This window comes from Babylonia areolata, chromosome 2, assembly GCF_041734735.1.
Source record: "Babylonia areolata isolate BAREFJ2019XMU chromosome 2, ASM4173473v1, whole genome shotgun sequence".
NCBI classification, from domain to species: domain Eukaryota; kingdom Metazoa; phylum Mollusca; class Gastropoda; order Neogastropoda; family Buccinidae; genus Babylonia; species Babylonia areolata.
This window is the reverse complement of record NC_134877.1, coordinates 32,348,014-32,350,513: the sequence shown is the minus strand read 5'-3', so window position 1 is coordinate 32,350,513 and position 2,500 is coordinate 32,348,014. Positions and strand designations below refer to the sequence as shown.

The 2,500-nt window shown below is 45.0% G+C and overlaps 1 protein-coding gene across 1 annotated transcript in view; it reads left to right on the top strand.

The window, feature by feature from the left end:
- The window catches only part of LOC143279404 (uncharacterized), an 18,935-nt gene that overhangs the window by 15,010 nt on the left and 1,425 nt on the right, over positions 1 to 2,500 (top strand). Inside the window, exon 2 of the mRNA XM_076583443.1 lies at positions 1 to 2,500. This exon is cut by the window's left edge and continues 1,427 nt beyond it; it is cut by the window's right edge and continues 1,425 nt beyond it. Within this exon, the coding sequence (XP_076439558.1) occupies positions 1 to 622 (622 nt within the window). The 3' untranslated portion in view covers positions 623 to 2,500.

Below are 2,500 nucleotides of genomic sequence, written 5' to 3'. Positions count from 1 at the left end.
CAGCTCAGTCCTGTCCGCGGGGTCACCTGACCCCCTGCACTGGAGTCCCAACACCGGCACCGTTCTGACCCCTGACCTCTGCCTGCCCAAGGTCACGGCCGCCCAGCCCGCGCCGCCGCCGCCAGAGGGGATGCCGGACAGCGGAAAGAGCTCTTCCGAGACACAGTCCTCAGCCCACACCGCCCCTTACTACAGCGACGAGCAGAGCTTGGAGGAAGACGCCATGCGGGACATCAAGCGGGACATCCTCAGCTCCGACATCCACAAACACATCTACCACAACTTCTCCTCCCACAGCCTGGCCATGTCCCCACTGGACGAGGACTCGCACGACGACGACGACAACGACACGGACAGCCTGAGCCCCGGGCCCCACGTCCCTCAGGGCAAGGCAGGGGGCGGCCCCGCCAAGAAACGACGCCGGCGGACACAGACCCCCGTGCAGCGGAAGGCGGCCAACATGCGTGAGCGGAAGAGGATGTGCCACCTGAACAAGGCCTTCAACCACCTCAAGGATCGCCTGCCCAACGTGCGCAGCAGGAAGAAGCTTTCCAGGATCCAGACTCTCAAGGCCGCCATCTTCTACATCGGCCTGCTGACGGAATGTCTGCAGTCGTCCTGAAGGTCTCTCGGACCCTTAAAACACTCGCTACGTCGGACTCTCCAGGACGTGTGTTTGCTAGTCGTGTCCGACGTAGTTTAAGACCATCAAGACAGCTTAGGCGGCAACTGCTGTCCGATGATTTGGGCAAGAATCTTGTTTTAGTGGAGAGTGTCTGTCTGCAGAAAATATGCTCCAAATATTTCTGCATTTGTTTCAAACTTTCTCTTGAAAGCTTGCGATGGTCGGTTTCCATCAAACTGTCCTTGTGTTTCTGCGTCAATCGCTTATTGCAGAAATTTGACACGAAATCTGGTTTTCATACCAAACATCCACAAACAGCTTGATGTGTGTAGCTTATAGCAGACATTTCAGAAGTGCAATGTAACAATACTGACTGTGCATAATGCACTTGTATCTAGCACATTCAGAGAACATTGTGCAACTGGTTTTGAGTCAAATTCTATGAAAACTTTACTTTGTTTTACCGTGTTCAGAAACTTTGTTGCTACCTTTTTTTTCATCTCAGAAAACTCTCTGCAGATAGATGTAGCGTTATGGACATTCCAGAATTTTCAGTTTTGCTTGCATAAACCGAGACTTTCAACAAAGAGCTGCGTTTGCAATACTTTGGGTTCAAGTGCACGTTTAAGAAAACCTGTGCATTGCGTGTTCATCACATTCGTTGACTTGTATGAGGAACCATCAGAAAGCTGACTGTCTCTTCCTCGTCAAATGACTGAAGAAAGCATATTATGTATGGTTTGTATAGAAGCTTTAAGATATTATTTGCATATGTGTCTATTCTTCTTGCATCAAATGCTCTAAGAAAGTTTATGCATTTGGTTTTACGTAAAGCATTTTCAAAGCCTTTGACATCTGACATAGTGACAAAAGTGTCCGCTTATTGGCGTGTGTGGAAGTGTGTGTGTTTGCATGCTTCTTGTACATAGTTCCATCAATTGAACATCAATTTGTTTATCAGTGCTTCGTTCCTATTTAAACTGAATAACACTGAGCTGAATTATGCTTTGTATTGAAGCAGTCACTTTTGAAGATCTCAATCCATGACTCGCGTTCCTGTGAATATCATAAGAAGGCTGTGTTTTAAACATCTCAAAGTGTCAGGGAAAAAGAATCACCATGGGCCAGTGGTTAATGCAATATACAGGTGACTAGCAGGTCACAGGTTTGAAATACATGAAAGGCTGCAATATCCTGTCGAGTGTTTCCGACGGTTCCCACTCAAAGCAGGGTATGTATGAGGTCAAAGGGGAAATGGATCACGCATATAGTCACGTGTCCTCTACTTCATGGATACGTCACTGAAAGCGTTGTTCAAATATCTTGAACCAACACTGCAGGCGTCTGTATCTTTCGGGTCTGACTGACACCCAAGATTCTTTCATTCTGAATGGAAACTAAGAGTGTACGTGTCGTTTTGAAGCAAAATCGACCCACAAGTCATCATTTTGATATCTCTCCATCGTTCAACTGTTGCTGGTATCAGGTTGGCCCCTTCTCTCTGTCTTCTGCTGACATGAGAACTGCCTGTAAAACTGCTTTTTGACTTGCTGCTGCTTTTTTTTTTCTCAAAGAAAATTATTGACTGACTGTGAGGAATTCTGGAAACTTGTTTTTGTGTTCTTTCCTCACAAACCTTTGAAATATTCTTTGATGAATGAGTCACATTTTTTTTCATAGGTGCCTTTGTTGATATTGTTGCCTTCCTATGGATTTATTTCAAATTACTGAGATCATTCCAAGTGTGAAATGTCTTCGGGTGTCTTCTTCATTTAAGGAAATAATGAAATATTATTTTGTTAAATTTCAAGCCTTTTTCTTCTTTGTTTTAAAACAAAAGCCATGAACGATATATTTGATATTTTACATCATATA